Source organism: Dreissena polymorpha, chromosome 10, assembly GCF_020536995.1.
Source record: "Dreissena polymorpha isolate Duluth1 chromosome 10, UMN_Dpol_1.0, whole genome shotgun sequence".
In the NCBI taxonomy this organism is placed as follows: Eukaryota; Metazoa; Mollusca; class Bivalvia; order Myida; family Dreissenidae; genus Dreissena; species Dreissena polymorpha.
In genome coordinates this window covers 43,959,850-43,984,452 of record NC_068364.1, presented here as the reverse complement: position 1 = coordinate 43,984,452, position 24,603 = coordinate 43,959,850, and the positions used below count along the sequence as shown (strand labels likewise).

Genomic DNA, 24,603 nt, shown 5'->3' with positions numbered 1-24,603 from the left:
GCCATTGCATTGGTGTTTTTTTTCCACCATTTTGGGAATGGGGCCGGATCCATTTGGATTTAGAAAAATTGCATGGTTTTGACTTAAATTGGGAAATAAGACTCGTCTACTGAATGTAATAACTAGGGTAACTGACATTTTGTGAATTGTTCAGGAATGCATATTTTCAGACATTTTTTAAAATACAGTAAGAGCACTTACCTTATTTTTTGCGCTCTAAATTTGTCAGTGTTGAAATTATGGTAACTGCTCCTTTCTTGATTTTTTTATTGTTTTAAAAAAGACATATCAATTTGGAGTTTTGTTTCGTTTTTCAAGTGTTATTATAATGCTAATCAGAAAAATTGAATACTGAAAAATGTTTATTATTTTAATAAAACATTTTTTGCTTCTCCTGAAAATTTAACAAAATGTCAGTTACGCTACTTTTTACATTCAGAAAATGACATGTGTTTGTTAAGTCAATTTCGAAAATTTGATATAAACATTATTTTTACCAAAAAGGTTGACTTAATATTTTAACAGTTGATGTATGTCACCTAAATAAACACAAAAATGTAAAAAATTAAAAATGTATAAAAATGTCAGTTACATGACTTATTACATTCAGTAGGCAAAGTGTTGGTTTCCTTGCAAACAAATACTTTAAAATTCAATATAAAAATGTTTTCAGTATTGTATTTTCTTAGGTTCAGTTTATGGAGCTGGATGGGAGGTCAACTGAATGTTGAGCTTTATTTTTACAAAAAAGAAAGATATTATGTAGTGAATTTTCAAAGCGAGAAAGAAAACAAAGCTGCAATTCAAAAGTTAAAAAAGTATTTGCAGACTTCTTGAAAAAACAATAGTAAAAGAATGTTTCTGTTATGAACTTGTACAAAAATGAAACAAATAAGGAACTTTTTACGCAAGCACAAACTTGAAGAAAAAACTTTCATTAACATGGCTTCACATTTAGGTGTTTATAATATGTGGTGGCCAAGCTTTTCCACTTTTTACTTTCTATTACATGATTACTACATCACAATACAACTTGCAGTGCTGGGATATTTATCACTAAAGAAACAAGCTCTTGTTCTGTTAAATTATTTGTTTAACATGCTTTCAGTTGAATACAGGTTTTTATTAATGAAAAATATTTCATATTTTTAAGTGAGTGAAAATGTAAGGAAAAAGAACAGTTTCACTCGTAGTTATGGGGCTTGTGATTATATCTGTTTTTAAGGGGTGTTGCGGCAGTTTATTTAACCGAGGATATATTTAGAGCAACACTGCTATTTTCACAACTCAATATTTTTGTTATCAGTATCATCAGAAATGACCGAGTTGGTTCATAATACAATTGTCAGTGGTTTGATCCCAGGCGGGGTAAACTTTTGTTTTACTTTTTTTTCTTTCTTTAATTTCATACTTGTTTTATACTGGAGCTCTTTAGACCTGTTGTTTACATTTATCAATTTAAAGCATTTAAATACAAACTTCAAAACATGCCGAAAATCTGTGAACATGTAAGTTATTAATGATTAAGGTCGAGTTTGATACTGTATGGTATTATGGTTGTGATTAAATATTGTTTTTAGCTCACCTGAGCACAACGTGCTCAAGGTGAGCTTTTGTGATTGCCTTTTGTCCGTCGTCCGTCGTGTGACGTCAACATTTGCCTTGTTCACTCTCTAGAGGCCACGTTTATTGTCCAATCTTCATGAAATTTGGTCAGAAGATTGTTTTCAATGATATCTTGGATGAGTTCGAAAATGGTGACGTTTGCTTGAAAAACATGTCTGCCAAGGGGCGGGGCATTTTTCCTGATATGGCTATATATGGCTATAGCAAAATCTTGTTAACACTCTAGAGGCCACATTAATTGTCCGATCCTCATAAAACTTGGTCAGAAGATTCATCCCAATAATATCTTGGACGAGTTTGAAAATGATGTCGGTTTGTTGAAAAACATGGCTGCCAGGGGGCGGGGCATTTTTCCTTATATGGCTAAAGTAAAACCTTGTTAACACTCTAGAGGCCACATTTTTTTTCCGATCTTCATGCAACTTGCTCAGAAGAATTGTCCCACTGATATCTTGGATGAGTTCAGAAATGGTTACATTTGCTTGAAAAACATGGCTGCCAAGGGGCGGGCATTTTTCCTTATATGGCTATATATGACTATAGTAAAATCTTGTTAACACTCTAGAGGCCACATTTATTATCCAATCTTCATGAAACTTGCTCTGAAGATTCATCCCGATAATATCTTGGACGAGTTCAAAAATGATGCCAGTTGGTTGAAAAACATGGCTTCCAGGGGGCGGGGCATTTTTCCTTATATGGCTATAGCAAAATCTTGTTAACACTCCAGAGGCCACATTTATTTTCCGATATTCATGAAACTTGGTCAGAAGATTTATCCCAATAATATCTTGTTATCTCAGGTGAGCGACTTTGGGCCTTTCAGGCCCTCTTGTTTATTAATGTCTTTTGGTAAGCTGTTGTGATCCCAGTTAAGATTGTAAACAATTTCTAATATTTATGTTTATTTCTGACTATCTATGTACTGGTACTTGGGTTTTGTCTTATTGCTGTTTTTAACCAGGTTTTCCGAAGGAAAAAACTGGTTATTAGATTGGCGAATGCGGGCGGGCTGGCTGGCTGGCGGGCTGGCTGGCTGGCGGGCTGGGGGAATAAGCTTGTCCGGGCCATAACTATGTCGTTCATTGTCAGATTTTAAAATCATTTGGCACATTTGTTCACCATCATTGGACGATGTGTCGCGCGAAATAATTACGTCGATATCTCCAAGGTCAAGGTCACACTTTGAGTTCAAAGGTCAAAAATGGCCATAAATGAGCTTGTCCGAGCCATAACTATGTCGTTCATCGTCAGATTTTAAAATCATTTGGCACATTTGTTCACCATTATTGGACGGTGTGTCGCGCGAAATAATTACGTCGATATCTCCAAGGTCAAGGTCACACTTTGAGTTCAAAGGTCAAAAATGGCCATAAATGAGCTTGTCCTGGCCATAACTATGTCATTCATTGTGAGATTTTAAAATCATTTGGCACATTTGTTCACCATCATGGGACGGTGTGTCCCACGAAAGAATCACGTCAATATCTCCAATGTCAAGGTCGCCACGACTAAAAATAGATTAAAAAAAAAAAAAAAACTTACAAAGGGGGTTAATTTTTTTTGGTCATTTCAAATGTTCAGTTTGAGTTTTCTCCCTTTATCAGATTTTTTTTTCACAATGAAAACCTGGTTTTGTGACAATTTTGTCCCTTGTTTTAAATGAAATCAGACGTCTAGACGGTAGGTATAATTAAAACAACAAATCTCTGTTAAAAGTGCGGTGACCCCCTTTTTTTATTTGTGTTTTATGATGACAATACGTAGATGAACATATTTGAGCAGTTTCACAGAATTTTATTTTGCGTACATTTTTTAAATTCTATTTATGAGGTTAAAATAGTAAAAAATTGATGTTTTTTGGGGTGACATAAAAATTAATTTCTTAAAATTTAACTTGTGTACTCCACTTCATTGGTAGTGTGTGGTTTAATTAAATGGTATATGATGTATCTAAGCTTATATAATATCTACATGTTGCCAATTTCATAGGTTATTTATTATTTTTACGCAATTAGAGATTTTTCAGTTTTATTGAAAAAGTACATGTTATATAATGGTGAATAAAATCAAAACAAGGCCGGTGACCCTATGTTTTTATTTCATTATTCATATAGTATTTGTATGTATATCTTAAATAAAAATTTTTGACAAAATCTATTTGATGGAAAAAAATCAGCAAAACTGCAGCAACACCCCTTTAACAACTAGTGAAATAAAATTCAATCATACACCAAAATCACCAAATATTGTCTTACCAAAGTTACCAAAGCAGTTAAAGTCTGCCCCTGTGGATGGTCTGCTAATCCGTCTGTCCGTCTGTCTGTGTGTGCTGAACCACAACCACGGGGGAGTGCTGGCCGTGGCCCAGCTGTGGCAGGAGTTTGTAGAAGAGATGAGATACAGATGGGAGCAGTCCATCTTGATTTATGGGTGAGTCAACGTTAATACATGGGAGCAGTCCATCTTGATTTATGGGTGAGTCAACCTTGATTTAAGGGAGCAGTCCATGTTGTGTTATGGGTGAGTCCATCTTGATTTATGGGTGATTCTATCATGATATTCAGGCGAGTCCATCATGATTTATGGGTAATTCCATTGGTGATATACAGGTGAGTCCATCTTGATTAATGGGTAAGTCCATCCAGATTGAAAATAAGTATCAAGATGGATATTCATGGATGAGTTTAGTCCACTTTGATTTCCATTTATGGGTGAGTTCATCTTGATTTACTGGTGAGTCTATCTTGATTTATGGTTGAGTCCATCTTGATTCATGGGTGAATTTAGTTAGTCACTTTTCTCACTTAAGAGTTTTTTCCTTAACTTTTGAGATTAGGTTTAACATCATGTTCACTTTGGTGGTCCCAGAAAGTTTGCGTGAGTTTTGAGTATAACCTTATCCTAAGCATGTGGAAGATCATGTCAATATTCCTACAGTTGAGCGTTCAGTGTGTTAAATTGACGGGAGCTGTAAACTGAAGAAGCATACATAGTGTTTTATACAGGGAGGAAAAGGGGCGTGGTGCAAAATTTCCAAAAAGGGCACTTTAGCGCGCGACATCCATAAAAAGGGCACAAATATATCTGTATAGTGACTTAATAACAAGCTTTGTTACACACAAACATTGTATGTATAGTTTTGAGATTTATTGTTGAATAATTAAACCAACAAAATCCAGAATGTATATTGTAGTAACAAAAAACAAGATTAAACACCATAGGAATGACACGTATACCAAATATACATGATATACAACTGGCTTCCCTGTCAGCCCTCAGGTCGAGGATCCTTTATATGACAACAGGGCTTTCAAATAACTTAATTATTTTATTTTTATTTAATAAATGACATGGTGAAATGTGCATGTACTAAAATTAAAGTGTTGCCGCATAAAATTGTTAACGTGTATTGTTTTCACTTTGAACTTTCATGACCACGTGTTGTATTGTGTACATTTTATTTCGCAAAAAGTGTAACTAGGAACGGCGCCGTATTGTCTTTTGTTCATTGTCAATTAATTCAATACACGTTAATTGGTCTCCGATATAAACTTGGTTTGCTTACAAAGCAATTTGCATCAATTTCTAATTTAGTTTCGTCAAAAGTGAAATGCCAAAATCGGAAAGCGTACGTTGCGACATTCTAAACACGAATGATAAGTGGTACAAGTTCAACATTTTTGTAAAATTCATATCTGTGTTTGCCAATTAACATATTTTGACAAGTTACAAACGGGTCATAATGTTCTAAATTGAACCAATGGTGCAGGCCTACTACTGTTACAACAATTAACAACTTTTGGCAAAACAGGGTCCAAGACGGGGTATCAACTTCTTTGCCGACATTCACACGTTATTGTAATCAAAACATCGTGACATTAAACAAGCACGTGCTCCAATTAAGCGCGGTCTGCCTAACCGTGAACAGCAAACGTGTTAAGATTGTCGTCTGCTACAATATATGTATCCCGGAAAATGCAACTTTTTGGAAAAACCCACTAATCTGCTGGTAAAAATAAATATGACCAATTTATAATCCTTTCAAAATCACACACCGTATCAACCGTTATAATTTATAGTAAGCTATCATTGGTTGATTTAATGGACCAGCGTTGTTTGTACCGGGGTGAATAGAGGGTTTTCCTAAACTCGTGCTTTTCCTGGATATATATATTCATCAACACACATCTACTGTGAGCCTGCGCTAATTGTATTGGATAGGAGGCGGAGCGTTATTTTAATCGACAGCTTTAATATGTCACGGGTTGCTATTTTCGGCGTATGGCCAATTTTCAGGAAGTACAGTGGACGTCATGGGGTTTTGTAATCGGCGTTTGGAAACAATTATCGGGCGTAATATACGGCCGTACGCCACTTAGTGCAAGCCCTGTCAATTAATTTTTATTAACTTAAAACTGTTTTGCATAAAATTGAAATCAAATCAATATTTTACAGATACAACTGGTGTTTTTTTTTTAATTTAATTACGCGTAAAAATAAATGTTTTGATATAACTGAATTATGCACGAAATGCACAATTTCCACGTGAATAACATCGAGGTTTTCCTCAAGTCTCCTAAGTTACTGTGCACGATTATATCCGGACCGATTAGTGTTACAAAGCCACTGAAATTATCGATTGATATTGACACATGGTTATTCACGCATGACGAATTCACAACCGCGCGAATCTTCGCTGATAATAGTCGGCCTAGAAGCTTGGTTAAGATGCAATTAAGATGTTATCAATAAGGTCGGGCACGGCGGAAAACAGGGCGGCGGCCTTTGAAAAGGGCAGTGTGGCGCTGATTTGCTTTGAAAGGGGCAGCGAGGCGCTTCAAAAAAGCGGCGTGGCGCCGCGCCACGCTAAAACGGCCTGGATAAAACACTAATACATGTACATTAAAATGTATAACTTAGTAATACTTAAACTACAACTGCAAAACTTCCCACGCCCATGTCAGAAGTTAACAAAGATGAATATTAATTACATGTATGTAAGATGGAATTTGCCATTGTTTTATATGCATAATTATTATTTATTAAAGTAAAACCATATTCAAATGAAGACATTTGTACTTGCTGATGTGCAAGTATTAACAAACCAATACTGTTAACTCTTTCAGTGCGGGAACCGAATTTTGAAGGCCTTTGCAAACAGTTTGGATCCAGATGAGAACGTGGCGTCTCATCAGGATCCAAACTGTTTGCTATTCTGATAGTATTCTTTGAAAAAAAATGAAGAAAATGCTTATTTTAGAAATTAAGCAGACGACATTTTAGCAGAAGACAAATTTCTCAGCATGCAAAGGGTTAATTTGTCAATGTTTACTCCCCTAGTTAGTTAATATATTGTCTACAGCGATTGCAATGTTCCTGTTTCCAGGATAGAGGCTGGTCCACCAAACCTGGGATCCTGTATACTGCAGCAGAAACTACAGGTATGATCCTGTATACTACAACAGAAACTACAGGTATGATCCTGTATACTACAACAGAAACTACAGGTATGATCCTGTATACTACAACAGAAACTACAGGTATGATCCCTGGGATCCTGTATACTACAACAGAAACTACAGGTATCATCCAGTAAACTACAACAGAAACTACAGGTATGATCCTGTATACTACAACAGAAACTACAGGTATGATCCCTGGGATCCTGTATACTACAACAGAAACTACAGTTATGATCCCTGGGATCCTGTATACTACAACAGAAACTACAGGTATGATCCCTGGGATCCTGTATACTACAACAGAAACTACAGGTATGATCCCTGAGATCCAGTATACTACAACAGAAACTACAGGTATGATCAAGTATACTGCAGCAGAAACTACAGGTATGATCCTGTATACTACAACAGAAACTACAGGTATGATCCAGTATACTACAACAGAAACTACAGGTATGATCCAGTATACTACAACAGAAACTACAGGTATGATCAAGTATACCGCAGCAGAAACTACAGGTATGATCCTGTATACTACAACAGAAACTACAGGTATGATCCCTGAGATCCAGTATACTGCAGCAGAAACTACAGGTATGATCCTGTATACTACAACAGAAACTACAGGTATGATCCAGTATACTACAACAGAAACTACAGGTATGATCCAGTATACTACAACAGAAACTACAGGTATGATCCAGACTTTGAAAAGTAGATTAGTACCAAACTCTGGGACAACAAGCCATTATGCATGTACATAGTATATTATCTCAGATTAGCCTGTGCAGTCCGCAGAGGCAAATCAGATATGAAACATTCTGCTTTTTTGTTAATTTTGTTAAGGATGTTCCTTTTTTAGAATTTCCAATTATTGCGGAAAGTGGTGTCACTGATTTTTCTGTGCATTTTTATGTCTATTTTGGACAATATCTGTTTGCACATGCACCATAAGTTCAGTAAATTCCTACACATTTAAACTGCTATAATGCTTTGAGATTGGCTGGCGGATTTGAACAAAGCTGTTTGTCACGCTAATTGTTTCTCTTTCATCAGTCCCTTACTGGTGAAACTGTAGAGGATCACATGTTCAACCCTAGTCCATTTGTCTGTCTGAATCTGGATACTGCAATAACTAATATAGTACTTAAAGGTTAATGATACATTGTGGGTTTTTTTCACCATTTTGGGAATGGTACTTTGAATTGGGAAATAACGCGTTTGTTTGACTAACTTTGTGAAATTAATGTTGTTCATTTTATGCTTACAAATACTTTGAAATTGATAATAAAAGTGATTTTAATTTGAAATTTTCTAAGGTTCAACTAGGGCTGGACTTGAAGATTATTTACACGTTAAGACTTATTAAAAAACAATAACTTTTTTTTGAAACCATCAATTTAGAATTTTTAGATCCCATTTGGAAATATATACTTTTTTTACATTGGAAATGGGTCCCCCTACTGAACCCAATTTTGAACGAAAATAATTTTTTGTGATACATGGATAGAAGGTGACATGGTGAATGCTGTTATGAACATTTTTGGTCTTACAAAATTGTGGTTATTGTGTTCACAGAATTAAGTAAAAACTGTGTGAGAAATGTGGATTCTGCAATAACTTTAAAAGAACTCAAACTACGTTGATCAAACTTGGTATGTGGATAGACGGATATATGGGGAAAAAATCTGCTACTTCAGTTTATTGTGTGCAACAAAAGCTGCGGTTGCTGTCCTTACAGAAATAAGAGAATACTGTGAAAAAAATCAGAATAGAACAATAAATAAAAAAGTACGAGGTACTTTAGCTAAGTTGATGAAGCTTGTAATGTGGAGAGAAGGCATTATGGGGAATATGGTCTTATTTAACCCTTCCCCACTTGAAAGCAAAGTGAAAATGGCTATATGCAAACAGCATAAAACCAGAACAGCCTGCCAGTTCAAGTTTAATGCTGTTTGCTGCTCATCAGTACATGTATCTAAGGGTTGGAATTGAAGCCTTTAAAACTTAAATCTAGTTAAAAATGTCTTTTAATAAATTTAACTTTCTAAGGGACTAAAAATGCATAAAAATACGTATATAAGTGGTATAGGGTTAAGTAATTATGTCCGCCAAAAATATTGGCTGCTATTATTACAGCAATAATTGAATGTTTTGCAAAAAATATGGATTTTGCGATAACTCTCAAAGAGTTTTAGCTTGGTTGATAAAACTTGTTATGTGGAAGAGGGCCACATCAAAAATATTTACTCATTTGAGTAATAAGTGAAACAAAAATCTTTAAAAATCTGTATCTTGCAAGAGCTAAAAAATACGAAAGCTTACTCCAACAACATATAGTAGGAGACTGCTGTTTAGTCTGTGACAAAGCTGACCAAAAACAATACTTGAAATGGATACTTGTTTCATCGCCCTGCCTTTCTGTTGTTACAGAAGCTTAATATCCCTTAAATAGCTATCAAAAGTATATTAATAAATCATATAATAATTTTGATATGTTAACATTGCCTACTTTCAGATGTTGAATTGTTGCATACAGCATAGGAAAAAGAGGGAGCAGTTACACAGTGGTTACTCCGGAGAGCCCAGTTCCCCTTTTAGGGGCCCCTCCACCTCCAAGGTGGCAAGGTCACTGTCTCAGGAAGAGGCTATAAATAGCAACCGATCTATAAATAGATCTGGGGCAAGTGCAACAAAAAATGAAAACAGGGAAGACCCATCTAAAAAAACTCACCAATCTATCGACTCTCCTACAAAGAGAAATGTCAATTCTAAAAGAAGTAACACTGATAAGCCAACAGAGGGACAGAGATCTGGAAGCACTGGGGACTCCAGTGAGGATGAATTTTTCGAATGCAATGATGCAAGGAGTGATTCTGATGAAAAAGATATCGATACTGCATCTGAAAACCAGTCCACAGAAATGACCGAAACTGGAAACCTGTCAGAGACTGAGATGGATTGTGAGACTGGAGACCAGTCAAGAAATATGACTGAGCCCAGTTCAGAGACGACTCAAGTAGCAGGTATGGAGAACTCCCGGACTATGGAAAGTTTAGGCAACTTGTCGGGGATGAGTGACTCACAGTATAAGGAAAGTTTCACTCACACCCCCGAGGGTCGGCTCGCAGCTTTTGAGAACCAGCGGCTGATTAACTGTGATGAGATGATGTACGTTCCTGTTACCCAGGAGCCTGCGCCCATGACTGAAGACATGCTGGAAGAACATGCTGAAATTCTGGCCAAGTAAGTGTTACTAATTGGGGTAGAATTCTAGCTAAGTAAGTGTAACCAAATGGGTTAGAATTTGAAAACATAGTTGTAATAACATGTGAAACATAATTATATTTACATTTTAAGAAAGGAGAGTACATGATTTTGACACTTTTCTTTAAAAAAGTTGGCATTATCGTCGGCAAATTAAAATAAATTGAGAATAATTCTGACTTTGAGAACTTTCATTCTTAAGGAGTCTTATTTCCAGATGCATATGAGTCGCATTCTGAGGAAACTGGGCTAAATGCTTGTGCGTAAAGTGTCATCCCAGATTAGCCTGTGTGGACTGCACAGGGACGACACTTTCCGCTTTAACTAGATTTTCGGTAAAAAGGGACTTCCTTTAAATTTAAAATACCATTAATGCGGAAAGTGTCGTCCCTGATTAGCCTGTGCGGACTGCACAGGCTAATCTGGGACGACACTTTACGCACAAGCATTAAGCCCAGTGTTCTCAGAATGCGACTCATATAACTAGTTCTTCCCAGGAACCAGTGTCTACATAAACATGTCAATGTCGATGCAACTGAGCTAAAAAATTGAGTTTAACTTGGAACTGAAGTATCAATCTGTTATTGCACTTGCAGGTTGGGTACATCAGCTGAGGGAGCAGAACTAAGGGCCAGAATGCAGAGTGCCTGCCTGCTGTCAGATATGGAGTCCTTCAAAGTATGAAGTGGTTCATGGGATAATATTTATGTGTTCATGTTTTACTATTTGACTATCAAACCTAGCCAATTCAGTTTTGTGTCAGTGGACTATTTGTAGAGAACAACAACAAAATGTTCGTGTTCACTTTAATGCTCAGGTCAGATGTTAACATGTAAAATATATCAAATAAAGATTTAAAAAAAGAAACAAAAGTACCAATCTCATTACTTTATTAGTGTCATTATTCTTTATAAAAAGATAAACAAAAGTACCAATCTCATAACTTTATTAGTGTCATTATTCTTTAAAAAAAGAAACAAAAGAACCAATCTCATTACTTTATAATTGTGATTATTCTGTATAAAAAGATAAACAAAAACACAATGTCATTACTCTATTAGTGTCATTATTCTGTATGGCATCAAATTGATATCCGCATGAGGCAGTACTCGGCTATACTATTTGTTACCATAATTCTGTATCTCACCTCACCTTATTCATCCCCTAGGCAGCCAACCCAGGCTGTGTACTGGAGGATTTTGTACGCTGGTACAGTCCACGGGACTGGATAGAGGCAGATGTGGAGGATGAACACGGCAAAACATCATCCACGGGTGAGGCTCCATACGAACATCGCTTTAACTAATTGTGCTTACATGCTTTTTATGCCCCCAATAGGGTGGCATATAGCAGTTGAACTGTCTGTCAGTCAGTCTGTCTGTCCGTCCGAAAACTTTAACATTGGCCATAACTTTTGCAATATTGAAGATAGCTACTTGATATTTGGCATGCATGTGTATCCACTGGGGGGTCCCCAAACAAACATCGCTTAAACCAACCAATTGTAATCAAAATGCAACAATAAGAAATGTTGAACAAACTCAACTTATATTGTACTTTTTTAGCTCGGCTGTTTTCGGAGAAAACCCGAGGTATTGTCATAGCCTGCTTGTCGTGTCCGTGTCGTGTCTTCTGCCGTCCGCCGTACAAAAACCTTAACATTGCCTCTAAAATCAAAGGGCTTCCACCTACAACTTTGAAACTTCATATGTACATGCAGCTTGAGGAGTTCTACAAGCCAAACTCATTTTTGTTATCCCCCGCCATAGGCGGAGGGATTTTGTTTTGGTGTTGTCCGTCCGTCCCTCTTTCCGTCTTTCCGTCCGTCCTTCAGTCCGTCCGTCACTTTTGTGTCCGGAGCCATATCTTGGAAGTGCTTTGGCAGATTTCATTTAAACTTGGTACGAGTATATATATGAATAAGAGGATGGTGCACGCCAAATGCCATTGTACACCATCGAATAATAACGGAGTTATGGCCCTTTGTATTTTGAAAAAATGCTTTTTTTGTGTGTCCAGAGTCATATTTTGTGTCCAGAAGTATAATGGCGGGGGATATCAATTCAGCGAATTTGCTTGTTTCACTAGGTCAAAGGTCAAGTTCACTGTGACTTCTAAAAAATATATTTATTTTTTATATAATCTTTCATTTATTCAAAACTGCATCCGCAGCCAAGCGTTGGCACCCGTTATGCGGTTCTCTTGTTCTGCTCTAATTGCAAAATTCCCTGTTTGTTTAATAATACCTTGAGCAATATGTATTTGCTTTATATACTCCTTAGGGTATCTCTCCCAATGTATTCTGGTTCTATTTATAATAATTCAAATTTAATGTTTTACCTATCTTCTCTTGCGGCACCTTATACGGTGTATTCTGCTACCACATACTCACTTGTATTACATACATCTTCGATATGGCACCTCTAATAACCTACGCCATCTTCTTCCTAAGGTATTTCTCCCAGTTTATGCTGGTACTATGGAAAATAATTATATTTAAGTTGTTTTTCATATACACTCTCCAGGGCACCTGTCCCAACGTATGCTGATTCCAGGGAATATGTGGGTCGAGGTTTGGCAGACTGCCAGGCCTGTCCCTGCTCGCAGGCAGAAACGCCTGTTTGACGACACAAAAGAGGCAGAAAAGGTCAGTGTAAAAGTTGTGTTGTGTTTGTTTTAAACAGAATATTATTTGATTTAACAAGGTAACATCAGACACCTACTTAGTCCATGTTTCATCTGTGCCATAAAAAACAACATGTAAGAACTAAGCTGTCAGCTCTGAGTGTACAAATATGGAAGCATTAGACTCATAGCAAACATATATGTTTCCATTAAAGATAGGCAAAAAATACCTGCAAGATGCCTTTTTCTTGTCTGCTAAATAGTGGAAATATGTCAGTAAGATCCTTTTACTATATTTCTGTAGATAGATTTGACTTGAATACTGGTTTGAATTTGAATGTGAAATCCTTATCCGTAGTCAATGGCTGAAAAAACTTGACTTTTCTACGATGTCATTTAAGTAATCATTGTAATTGTAAAGGCTTGTAAATTTAGATTGTGAACTTGTTGTGTAGTTTTCCACCATGAAATGATATATAATAAATAACTATTTCTTGATGTTTATGTTCAGATGGGGATGTTTCCCACTTGTTGATTGTGTGAAATTGTATTCCTCTGCATGCTCAAGAAAACAATGTCACACAATACGTCACTTAAACTCGTTTGAAACCAATTACCAGAACACTACAGTTAGGTATTTTGTCCTGTATATCACTAATTGAGTGAAAACTTTAAATGAAAAAAATGCTCAAAAATAATATAGTCAAACACATCAAATCACATTTGTTCAATAAAGAGTTTTCAGATCATCGACCTTGACATATTTTCCAGGTTCTTCATTACTTGTCCTCCCTGAAGCCTGCTGATGTGGTGGTTCTACTCATGCCATGCCTGCTCCACGCTGCACTGCTACGGGCTATGGAAAATGGTGAGTACAACATAACTACGGGCTATGGAAAATGGTCCACCAGTGATATGGGTATTGGAAAATGGTGAGTACACCAGTGATATGGGTATTGGAAAATGGTGAGTACACCAGTGATATGGGTATTGGAAAATGGTGAGTCCACCAGTGATATGGGCCATGGAAAATGGTGAGTACAACATTACTACGGGCTATGGAAAATGGTGAGTACACCAGTGATATGGGCCATGGAAAATGGTGAGTACACCAGTGATATGGGCCATGGAAAATGGTGAGTACACCAGTGATATGGGCCATGGAAAATGGTGAGTACACCAGTGATATCGGCCATGGAAAATGGTGAGTACACCAGTGATATGGGCAATGGAAAATGGTGAGTACACCAGTGATATGGGCCATGGAAAATGGCGAGTCCACCAGTGATATGGGTATTGGAAAATGGTGAGTACACCATTGTTATGGACCATGTTCATTTGTGTGATGGGCCATGGAAAAGGTGGAAAGCATCGGCTCTACAGGGAAAATGATAAATGATTGAGGAATGTACAGTTAAGTGCTTTGGAGAATCTTCAGTACATCACTGTTATGGGTCATGGTGGTGGAAAATAAACCACTGCTACGTGCCATTAAATATAATGGTATTTCACAGTGATGACTGCTGATGACCTTTGAAATGAGCAAGTACATCACTGTTATGGGCTATTGGAAATGGTGAGAATATCACTGGTTTGAGCCATGGAAAATACAACACTGCTATGGGCCATGGGAAATTGTGAGTGCATCACTTCAATGGGCCATTGAAAATAGTTTGTTCAACAAGTGATAAGCAGTATAAATTTCTGTTTAGCTTTCATACTGAACTTCTGCGTCTGCATCCGTGACCAAATTTGAAAATTATTTTTTATTGAAATTATCATTTTAAAGCTATGCACATTATTTCATTGAATTTTGGTTTATATTTTGTTTTTGAATCATCTATGAAGAAAACATTCATAATAAGTTTGTTGCTGATATTGGTGTAGCCTAATTGTTTCTCCGTGCTTCATTTTCCAGATGACCAGAATTCTCCAGTGCTCAAACAGGTGATAGAGCAGACAAGTCTGAAGGCATCACAGGTCACACGGGCACCACAGCAGGAGGCCAAGAGATATGAGGTAAGGGGCCAGTACAGTGATAGAGCAGACAAGTCTGAAGGCATCACAGGTCACATGGGCACCACAGCAGGCGGCCAAGAGATTTGAGGTAAGGGGCCAGTACAGTGATAGAGCAGACAAGTCTGAAGGAATCACAGGTCACACAGGCACCACAGCAGGAAGCCAAGAGATATGAGGTAAGGGGCCAGTACAGTGATAGAGCAGACAAGTCTGAAGGCATCACAGGTCACACAGGGACCACAGCAGGAGGCCAAGAGACATGAGGTAAGGGGCAAGTACAGTGATAGAGCAGACAAGTCTGAAGTCATCACAGGTCACACCGGCACCACAGCAGGAGGCCAAGAGATATGAGGTAAGGGGCCAGTACAGTGATAGAGCAGACAAGTCTGAAGGCATCACAGGTCACACGGGCACCACAGCAGGAGGCCAAGAGATATGAGGTAAGGGGCCAGTACGGTGATAGAGCAGACAAGTCTGAAGGCATCACAGGTCACACAGGCACCGCAGCAGGAGGCCAAGAGATATGAGGTAAGGGGCCAGTACAGTGATAGAGCAGACAAGTCTGAAGGCATCACAGGTCACACGGGCACCACAGCAGGAGGCCAAGAGATACGAGGTAAGGGGCCAGTACAGTGATAGAGCAGACAAGTCTTAAAGCAGCACAGGTTACACGGGTACCACAGCAGGAGGCCAAGAGATATGAGGTAAGGGGCCGGTACAGCATCTAGTAAGGGGCGGGTACAGTCTGTAGTAAGGGGCCGGTACAGTCTCTTGTGAGGGGTTGGTACAGTGATAGAGCAGAATAGATCGTTTGATATCACAGGTGACATTGAAGCCACAGCAAGAGGCCAAGAGATATGAGGTAAGAGGCCAGTACAGTCTCTAGTAAGGGGCTGGTACAATCTGTAGTAAGGGGCCGGTACAGTCTCTTGTAAGGGGTTGGTACAGTGATAGAGCAGAACAGATCATTTGATATCACAGGTGACATGGGAGCCACAGCAAGAGGCCAAGAGATATGAGGTAAGAGGCCAGTACAGTCTCTAGTAAGGGGCTGGTACAGTAAAAAAGCAGATTATGGAGCAGAAAAGATCTTTCGACATAAAAGGTGACATGGGAGCCACAACGCAAGGCCCAGAGATATGAGGTAAGGGGCTGGTAGAATTAGGAGCAGAAATGATAATGAAAGGTGACAATGGGACAGCAGCAGAATGGCAACGATTTAAAGGGTGGTAAGGGGAGTTCTGTCTGAAGCAAGTAAAGACAAGTCTGAAGGCATCACAGGTCACACGGGCACCAGAGCAGGAGGCTCAAGAGATATGAGGTAAGAGGCCAGTACAGTGATAGAGCAGACAAGTCTGAAGGCATCACAGGTCACACGGGCACCACAGCAGGAGACCAAGAGATATGAGGTAAAAGGCCAGTACAGTGATAGAGCAGACAAGTCTGAAGGCATCACAGGTCACACGGGTACACAGCAGAAGGCCAAGAGATATGAGGTAAGGGGCCAGTACAGTGATAGAGCAGACAAGTCTAAAGGCAGCACAGGTTACACGGGTAATACAGCAAGAGGCCAAGAGATATGAGGTAAGGGGCCGGTACAGTCTCTAGTAAGGGGCTGGTACAGTCTGTAGTAAGGGGCCGGTACAGTCTCTTGTAAGGGGTTGGTATAGTAATAGAGCAGAACAGATCGTTTGATATCACAGGTGACATGGGAGCCACAACGCAAGGCCCAGAGATATGAGGTAAGGGGCTGGTAGAATTAGGAGCAGAAATGATAATGAAAGGTGACAATGGGGCAGCAGCAGAATGGCAACGATTTAAAGGGTGGTAAGGGGAGTTCTGTCTGAAGCAAGTGAAGACAAGTCTGAAGGCATTACAGGTCACACGGGCACCAGAGCAGGAGGCTCAAGAGATACGAGGTAAGAGGCCAGTACAGTGATAGATCAGACAAGTCTGAAGGCATCACAGGTCACACGGGCACCACAGCAGCAGGCCAAGAGATATGAGGTAAGAGGCTGGTACAGTCTCTAGTAAGAGGCTGGTACAGTCTGTAGTAAGGGGCCGGTACAGTGATATAGCAGACCATATCATTAGACATCACAGGTCACAAGGGCACCAGAGCAGGAGGCTCAAGAGATATGAGGCCGGTACAGTCTCTAGTAAGAGTCTGGTACAGTGATATAGCAGACCATATCATTAGACATCACAGGTCACACGGGCACCACAGCAGGAGGCCAAGAGATATGAGGTAAGAGGCTGGTACAGTCTCTAGTAAGAGGCTGGTACAGTCTCTAGTAAGAGGCTGGTACAGTCTCTAGTAAGAGGCTGGTACAGTCTCTAGTAAGAGGCTGGTACAGTCTCTAGTAAGAGGCTGGTACAGTCTCTAGTAAGAGGCTGGTACAGTCTCTAGTAAGAGGCTGGTACAGTCTCTAGTAAGAGGCTGGTACAGTCTCTAGTAAGAGGCTGGTACAGTCTCTAGTAAGAGGCTGGTACAGTCTCTAGTAAGAGGCTGGTACAGTCTCTAGTAAGAGGCTGGTACAGTCTCTAGTAAGAGGCTGGTACAGTCTCTAGTAAGAGGCTGGTACAGTCTCTAGTAAGAGGCTGGTACAGTCTCTAGTAAGAGGCTGGTACAGTCTCTAGTAAGAGGCTGGTACAGTCTCTAGTAAGAGGCTGGTACAGTCTCTAGTAAGAGGCTGGTACAGTCTCTAGTAAGAGGCTGGTACAGTCTCTAGTAAGAGGCTGGTACAGTGATATAGCAGATCATATCATTAGACATCACAGGTCACAAGGGCACCAGAGCAGGAGGCTCAAGAGATGAGTTAGGAGGCGGGTACAGTCTCTAGCAGGTGATTTAAGGATTGGTTTCGTCTGAAAAGTCTTTCAGATCTTCGACAGAGTCTGTAAAACTGTTTAGTCCAGAACACAGGCCTTTTTTGGCTGGCTTACAATTATTACTTAAGTATATACTTACGGTTTATTGTTTATTGACCTGTTTAATATTTGTTGGTGCAGGTAAGAGATTACCCGACCTCATATTCGCTCATGATTTTCAGCCTTTTTGGTGTGACAGCTTGTATTAATAAAGAATCTTTTTTCATGTGAACGAAAAACTTGAATGTTGAATTGATTGTATTTCTTAAATTACAGATGCATTTGTCATCCATATCATTAATATTTTAAAATAATATTTACATTGTCATTTTAGGTATAACTTATTGATTACATGTAATTATTTCTGTATGGAATAATACAATAAGATATGATTTTTTTTTCTGCAATCCATATAAAGTTTAATAATTATTATGAATGTCTTTTCTCTTGACCAGGAGTGCATAAGAATGCTGATTCATGCAGAAGTCCTTATCTCTCGGAACCAGTCCCTGCAGAACAAGTTCCACCCTGACTTGCTTGAACACAGTGATGCACGTGCTGAATTACAGGTGAGTTTTGATGACTTCACTATAAGACACCAGTCCTGTCTTACAAAGCACTGTAAGAAAAAAAGATTTTTTTTTTTTAACATAATTGATTTGTACCAACATCCAGAACTTTTAAAATCTCAGTAATTTTAATACTGTAGATTCATTTATTTTTGTTGACATAAACATTTGTGGATTAAAAAATCAGTTGTATTTTTGTTTGAACTTCAATTTATGTATTTTGTTATTTATAATATATGATGTTAGACTTTAGACTTGAGGCTTTGTTTACTTTTGATTATGTGGTTAAGATGACACATGAAAATCCACTGAAATTAGTATCTGACAAATATTTTTTACATGCCCCTTTCATAAGGAACAATTTTATCATAAATATTATTTTGTTGTGAACTAAATATTTTGTTGTTATTTAAATATGTTGTAAGATCTTTAATAATACAGGGCTGCGATCTTTTCAAGCATCCTTTTCCAGATGGGTTCTGTGAGGAACATATACAAAAAGTCATGAACAGTTTTCGTGCCATTTTCCATAGATATTTATCTGTTTGGCTGCAAAAAAAAAGATTTAAAAAATTGTCTGTCTTAAGTCTTTTAATATTTGAGTAAGGTACTGCCAACTGCCATTTTGGTAGGCTGGGTCAATGTTTGCAACTAGTGGAAATGAGATGCGGTTCACCAGCATAGAATTAATCAGATGTATAGATTGTACAGCTTATTGGAATGTAGTCACTTGCTGGGCGGATAATGTCTTCTGGTAGATGTAAACACCATCTCAAAGCACTACTTTGTATTTGTCATATCACTTGTTCAAACAGTTCTCTCAAATTCAAATTGTATCTTCTTATTTTCATGAAACGTGGCTACCATGTTAAAGTCATTGTGACCATGTAAATAAGGCATGAGTAGGTCTAGGTCAAGGTCATACTTCAAGGTCAATAGGTTGAGCCTCTATTTTGGTTTACAGTCCACATTTCCTTTACTTTCGACAGGATTTTCATCAAACTTGGTCACAATTCTGATCTAATGATAATTAAGTGTAGAAAGATTTTTCATTCATGCTGGCTCAAAATCACATTCAGCACTTTAAAGTCAAGAAAATCTCAAGAAGGGATATATCTGTCTCTTGCTGTTTCTTTATTTTCTGATAAGTATGACTTCATATATAGGTGGACTAAGGCATCTCTGTAGAGTGTTAAACAATGTTTGAACAACTGTACTAGTCTGTTTTAGACATTAAGGAATAGCAAATACTGCGAATCCAGTATTATACATGAGACAATAATGTATTTGGATCAGCTCTACTACTATATCAATGCTAAACAAAAGTTTACGTCCAAAGTCTTATATTAGACATAAAAAAAGAACCAATTTAAGATGCAACTTGAACTAAAATGCTCAATTAAACAAATCCACAAAATTTCATGCTCATAAAATAAAATGAATTCACAGTATACTCCAAAATAAAATAAAAAGGTTAAATAACATGAAAAAATGCAATATTTTGACATAATGGGGTGTTTCAGGTGTTTGTCTCCAGCATCCTTCACAACTCAGAGGTGGCGGTGAGGGGAGGACCCATGGGGCCTGCGGGTACAGTCATCAGCAGGATCTTCCAGGCTGCCATGAGGGTAGGGCCAATGGCAGGAACATTTGGGAGTGTCTATTAAGAGCTTATGCCAATACAATGGCCATTAGCCACAAATTTCCCCAAATGATCTCTTCTTTGAAATGATTGCTATGTGCTCCAAATATATCTTTCAAAATTAACACTAATTGCAGTCTGATTTTTAGATGGGCGCTTTAGCGCCCGTCTAAAGTGCTTAGTGTGAAATTCAGGTCGATACGACTAGGTATGATTAACCCAATACCCGGTTGCGTATCCGCGCAAGAAAGAGTTGTATAATTTATGCAAGAGGTTTGAGTTCTCCAATTATGTGTATTCACAAATGGCAACATTATATTAATATCGTGTTACATTCAATATTTTCGAACGGTGTTTTATAGAAAAGAATCAATAAACAATGATCGTATTGTACGTGTCGCGGAGGAGATTGTTTATGAATGATTAAAATAGTCCACTTTCTGCTGCGTGTGCGTGACGTAGTATTTTCGCTCAGCTCATTCATAAATCTGAGGCTGGCGATAAACAAAGGGGAGTCTGTGTGAGAATAACGCAGTAGTATAAGGTTACGCTTGTTTATATTCACAGGTCTCAATTAATAATACGTTGACCACGAGTTCAACAATTATTACAGGGATACGATAGACAACATAAAAAAATGTTTCATTATCACTGAAACTGTTAAAAAAAACATTTAAATATAACAATAATATTCTCTAAAAAATGTAGTCTTGCTGTTTTGAAATAAGGTTTGGAATTTTGTTTTCTAAATAACTTTATTCAAAACAAAAGTTTATAGTGTTTTTTACTTGTTAGTCGCATATTTACCGCATTATAATGTGTGTTATAATAGGCAAACCATACATTAGTAAAATTCAATCTGCCTTCGCACATAGAAGGAATGGGTCAATTAGGTGCTGCGTTTCCTTTGCTTACTTCAGTTAGAGGTCAATTATTTAAGTAATAGCAATCACAAGGCTCCGACTTCAAAGGAATTGCGGAGCTTTCTTACATAATAAAAGTCGTAGTCGCATGGTATTTGCGTTTTGCCTCCTATTTGGTCACGTGGTTCTTTTTCACAGTTGTTTTGGTATTCATGATATATGAGGCTATTAATAGATGCGTCTGTCGATAAACAAAGGAAAGTTTACGGGTTATAACAACGCAATAGGTTACGCTTTCGCATACAACTCAATGACGTAGTACAGGTCGTAAAATGAGAGATTCGGGAAAAAGTTGACGCTTATTTATATCAAAGACCAATATTATCTATAGGTCAACAATAACTTCAGCGATACGATAGACAAAAAAAGTTTCATAATTGCTCAACCCGAATATAACAAACAATTTATAATAATAATACGAATGCAATAGCAGAAGGTTAGTAGAAGGTTAAGCTTGTTTATATTCACAGTTCTCAATACATAGACAGTTGGATATGAGTTCATGAATTACTACAGGCATACTATAGGCAACCTCGAAAATGCTTTTTAATCGCTAAAACCGAAAACAACCTAATATATTATATTAAATATATTTATAACAATAAATGTCTTTTAAAAATGTAGTCGGCGTATACGCTGACTTTGAAATAAAGTTAGCAATTTACTTTTCTAAATAATTAAATACAATTAAACAAAAGTTTAACTATTGTGTTGTGTTTTTCACTTGTAAGCTGCATATTCACCGCATGAAATGTGTGTTAGCATTGTCAAACCACACATTAGTGTGAGTAAAATAAAAAATATACTACGGGAGAGCACTTCATATGTGTCCTCATATGCCTTGTTATGAGTATCTTTCTTCACTATCCAAATATATCGTATGTTTATATTTGATTTAAACGCAGTTTTCTTTCGACACATTTAAATCACACGTCAATAGTGCCGTCATGCGAAAATGGGTCTTATGCGTTTCGGCAAGCGTTTGTTAAACCCAACATGTGCTTTTGCGCAGTCAGGCCATAGGGGATGCTGTCCGCTTTAAAATCACTCAATATGTTATGTTTCTCCTTACCAGAAGGAGTGATAGCTGAGTGGGCTATTTATATGATGGGCGCATATGGAATAAGACCCATTTTCACATGACGAGGGTCATTATAAATCTCATTGCGAATTGAAAATGCCACATTTAAGAACAATGCTTTTTGATACAAAATTGAATTGAAAATAGCAAACTTGTTAATAATGGCAGCCTATCCACACATTAAGGAATGATTTCCAGACGTGCTGACCAAGTACGGCAAACATTGTGGTATGATAATTAAACGATTTTCTCTTATCGTGACACTATACTATTTCGCTAATGATTGTTTTCTCATCTTAGAGGCGAAAGTGAAATTCTGCGAGATGGATTGTAACGCGTAATTGTAACAGGGCCACAATTTGTGTCGTTTGAGCATACAGAGAGTAGTCCGGAATTCCTTACACTGAACAGTGCTACATCCTTTGAATTGAGCACATACGCAGTGATGTAGCAAAAATTCAGAGGTTGTAACTCGAATCAGCTTATTAAATATTCGAAAATATTCATGCGTGTCTGTTGGCGTTATGTAAAAGTCACTAAGATGAAAACTGAAACAGCTACGCCTAAAAGCGCATGAGTGCTCTATACCTATGTTTATGTTAGCGTTGTTGACACCGTGTGATGCTCGGGTAATAAGTAAAGCATAAACAGCAATGTTTATATACTTTTATTCCTCCATATACAAGATACGAAGATTGTTGTATATTTTGAATTTGTATATGGTGTCAAAAATCAAAAGTTTTGTACACGGAACTTTCATTATGAATTTATATTCTTGGTGAGATAGTCATTTGATATAAGAAAAAATATTCCTTTAATATGGTGACTGCAAATTTTCTTTATATTAAGTTATCATTACCATTTTCATCATACTTTCTATGCTTTCAGAACTTCCAAAAAGCATGTTGTTTTTATTTTGTCTTAGTTATTTCTATGAAATAATAAGGATGATAAAAAGTGCACACAAAACTCGACCCGTACGCTATGACACACACTTTATAAAGTTGAATGGCGTGTGTTCATTTCAAACTTGCGATTGATTTTCAAAAATGAATTGCGTGTTAAATTATGCAATAGCGAACATCTTCAGTGCCTTCAGCGCTTTGATTAAATATATGTTGTGATACTGGTTAGATCTCTGAACATGCTTTCTGGAAATCTTTCCAAAGACAAAGACATTTGGTTCATTCCAGGAACAATACTAGTATTTTAGTGTTTCTACAAGGCTGTTTGATGCTTTTAAGCTTAAACAGGAATAAATAGGTTAATTTAAATGGTTGTGATTTTACAGATCTGCTGGTGTGGTGTTTTTTACTTAAAAAAACTTTCTACATATAAATAGATTTCAGAAAATTTAAAAGTATGCCGCAACTCCATATTGAGGAAATCAAACCAATATCACTCTTTGTTATAACCTAAACAGACAAATATACTGTCACATTTCAGTCGTCCTACATGATACTGGACGATGACGATACCACACCAGCAACCAGCCAACTCAAGCAGGACGACTCCTCCCACAATTCCTCTGTGCCCAGCTTCCCGCGACCCTCGGCCAGGGAGTACATACTGCGCACCATTGTGCCGCGCCCTGCGCCGTACTCACGCACCCTTCCACAGAGGATGTACTGCTCCATACAAGAGGAAGAGTTCAGACTGGCGGGGGCTTTCTGTTCTGATAGCGTGTTCCAGTGAGTTTGATTGAACACGGCCCGTAATTCTGATAATTGTGATAGTGTGTTCCAGTGAGATTGATTGAACACGGCCCGTAATTCTGATAATTGTGATAGTGTGTTCCAGTGAGATTGATTGTACACGGCCCGTAATTCTGATAATTATGATAGTGTGTTCCAGTGAGATTGATTGAACAGGGCCCGTTATTCTTATAGTGTATACAAGTGAGTTTCATTGAACACGATCTGTAATGAAGTGTTTTCAAGTGATTAGCATTGAACACAGCCCAAATTTCTGATAGTGTTCCAGTGAATTGCATGGAACATGGCCCGGATATTCACCAACCGATAAACAAAGTCTGAGGTGATTAAAACTTAAATGGCTGATCAAGTTTATATTTAGGCCCTGAATATTTGTTAACAATAATTTTGTTAAATTTGAATGTTTAAAATTTTATCTACAAGTATGTTGGTAAATAAATAAGTATGCTAAATTATTTTAGATTGTTTATAACCATTTTGTTTAACACTTTTTATTTACCAGTATGTCTGAACTTAACAGGTTGTAAGCTTTACTTGCTTTTTAAATTTTGAGAAACGAGGCCTAAGTTGTTTGACCAAGGGATAACAGTTAATTGTCCTAGGCATGAAGATAAATTATTAAATTATGCAACCATGAGCTTTTATTTACGCCTAAAAATATTAACCCGTTACTTACACGTTTATTGACGAGACAGTATTAGCTACAGTTTTGCCTCAAACACCATGATATTTCATTATATGTTGAAACACAAGTAATATACTAGAAATGGCGCGGCAGAGGCCGACACGTATCCCCACGC

The 24,603-nt window shown here is 37.7% G+C and overlaps 1 protein-coding gene and 1 long non-coding RNA gene across 3 annotated transcripts in view; both read left to right on the top strand.

Annotated features, from left to right (window-relative positions):
• On the top strand, positions 1-3,174 carry LOC127848897 (uncharacterized). The gene is made up of 2 exons (XR_008034806.1): positions 1-2,823; positions 2,986-3,174. It is a non-coding gene; the product is annotated as an uncharacterized LOC127848897 (long non-coding RNA).
• The window catches only part of LOC127848891 (rab3 GTPase-activating protein catalytic subunit-like), a 51,142-nt gene extending 26,884 nt beyond the window's left edge, over positions 1-24,258 (top strand). For both annotated transcript variants that reach the window (XM_052381559.1, XM_052381558.1), the window contains 11 exons: positions 3,890-4,059; positions 7,016-7,070; positions 9,610-10,337; positions 10,955-11,036; positions 11,527-11,632; positions 12,884-13,005; positions 13,755-13,851; positions 14,902-15,002; positions 18,329-18,442; positions 19,966-20,070; positions 23,535-24,258. In XM_052381559.1, coding sequence (XP_052237519.1) covers positions 3,890-4,059; positions 7,016-7,070; positions 9,610-10,337; positions 10,955-11,036; positions 11,527-11,632; positions 12,884-13,005; positions 13,755-13,851; positions 14,902-15,002; positions 18,329-18,442; positions 19,966-20,070; positions 23,535-23,783 — 1,929 coding nt within the window. In that variant the 3' untranslated portion in view covers positions 23,784-24,258. The remainder of the gene's footprint in view (positions 1-3,889; positions 4,060-7,015; positions 7,071-9,609; positions 10,338-10,954; positions 11,037-11,526; positions 11,633-12,883; positions 13,006-13,754; positions 13,852-14,901; positions 15,003-18,328; positions 18,443-19,965; positions 20,071-23,534) is intronic.
• Positions 24,259-24,603: the final 345 nt, after the last annotated feature.